Source organism: Primulina huaijiensis, unplaced genomic scaffold (genome assembly GCF_012295235.1).
Source record: "Primulina huaijiensis isolate GDHJ02 unplaced genomic scaffold, ASM1229523v2 scaffold206152, whole genome shotgun sequence".
Taxonomy (NCBI): Eukaryota; Viridiplantae; Streptophyta; class Magnoliopsida; order Lamiales; family Gesneriaceae; genus Primulina; species Primulina huaijiensis.
In genome coordinates, this window is record NW_027354358.1 from 1 (window position 1) to 1,549 (window position 1,549).

At 35.8% G+C, this 1,549-nt stretch overlaps 1 protein-coding gene across 1 annotated transcript; it reads left to right on the forward strand.

Moving 5' to 3' along the window:
* Positions 1-3: 3 nt before the first annotated feature.
* LOC140966423 (MLO-like protein 9) lies at positions 4-1,546 on the forward strand (the record flags this gene model as incomplete). Its single annotated transcript, XM_073426713.1, has 8 exons — positions 4-229; positions 448-505; positions 586-788; positions 860-976; positions 1,043-1,100; positions 1,192-1,280; positions 1,359-1,433; positions 1,508-1,546. Coding segments are annotated over exons 1-8 (771 nt in total), but the record flags the coding sequence as incomplete, so codon positions are not given.
* Positions 1,547-1,549: the final 3 nt, after the last annotated feature.

The window sequence follows — 1,549 nt, forward strand, 5'->3', positions numbered from 1 at the left end:
CCCAAAAACTTTTTGATCTCCAACAGAAATCGATATGAATACATATATACATCCACTCTGATTTGATAGCATTTTTCTTCTAAGAAAATAAAAGAAGATGGCCGGAGGTGGAGGAACGCATGCTTCCAGGGAGCTCGACCAGACCCCGACATGGGCCGTTTCATTAGTCTGCGCCATCATTATTGTAATCTCTATACTTCTGGAGAAAACACTGCATAAAGTGGGAGAGGTAGAATTTGTATGTATACATATTATTTGTTGAATTCTAACCTTATAATCAATTAGGGATTTGACCGTGAATGGTTTTTGTCAATCATCTTTAATTAACATGTACAAGTTACAGACAAAAGACACATACATGCATGTAGATTCTTGGCTGATTTTTCTGACTTTCTTTTTTTACATTGTGACTTTAACTGCAATTAATTTTGTACTTACATTTTGTAGACTTTTGAGAGGAAAAAAAAGTATTCATTGGTGGAAGCTCTGGAGAAAGTTAAAGGGGGTAAGAGCAGCTCCAACTCTAATAGCTAGCCTCATATACATATTATGCATACTTTGACTCAAAAAATATATTTTGCGCAGAGCTTATGGTTTTGGGGTTCATCTCGCTTCTACTAACATTTGGCCAAAACTACATTACCCAGTTTTGTATTCCTGAAAGGGTGGCGAACACAATGTTGCCTTGTGAATTAGATAAAGAATATCATGGGAGTGGTCACCGAAGACTCATGTGGATGAAACGTAGAATCTTGGCTGCCGATAGTCCAGCCAAAGATTGTAAAAAGGTACCTAAATACGAGAAACAACATATTGTTTAACACCGTCATATTTCTATTGATGCCACTAATAATAACAGGGTTATGTGCCACTAATTTCTGTCCATGGACTACATCAGCTCCACATCTTCATATTCTTTTTGGCTGTATTTCATGTCATTTACAGTGCCGCAACAATGATGCTCGGAAGGTTGAAGGTATTTGTCTATAACATGTGTGGTTTAGTCTCTTTCATATTGTGAAATTATTCATTGTCGTCTCAGATTCGTGGATGGAAAGATTGGGAAAGAGATATTGTAGATGAATATGATGTATCCAATGGTATATATCATCTTTTGTAAAAGCCAAAGAATATTTATTTTTCTTTTTAAATTATATAATAAACGCGCCATTAATTTTTGTATGTATACAGATCCTTCAAGATTCAGGCTTACACATGAAACATCTTTTGTTAGAGGCCACACCAGTTCATGGATGAAAACTTCTGTCCTGTTTTATGCTGTAAAATTCTCATATCTCTTCATTTTCAAACACATATATAGCTCTTGTGAAATAAGCAAATGCAACTAATTTCGACAGGTCTGTTTCTTTCGTCACATATTATGGTCAGTTCGCAGAGCCGACTACTTAACTCTACGGCATGGATTCATCTCAGTAAGTTCTCTAAGTAATATGTTCACAAATGGAGGATAAGATTCCATCCATATTCAGATATTACTTCCATATAGGTCCATTTGGCTCCCGGAACTAAGTTCAACTTTCAGAAGTAT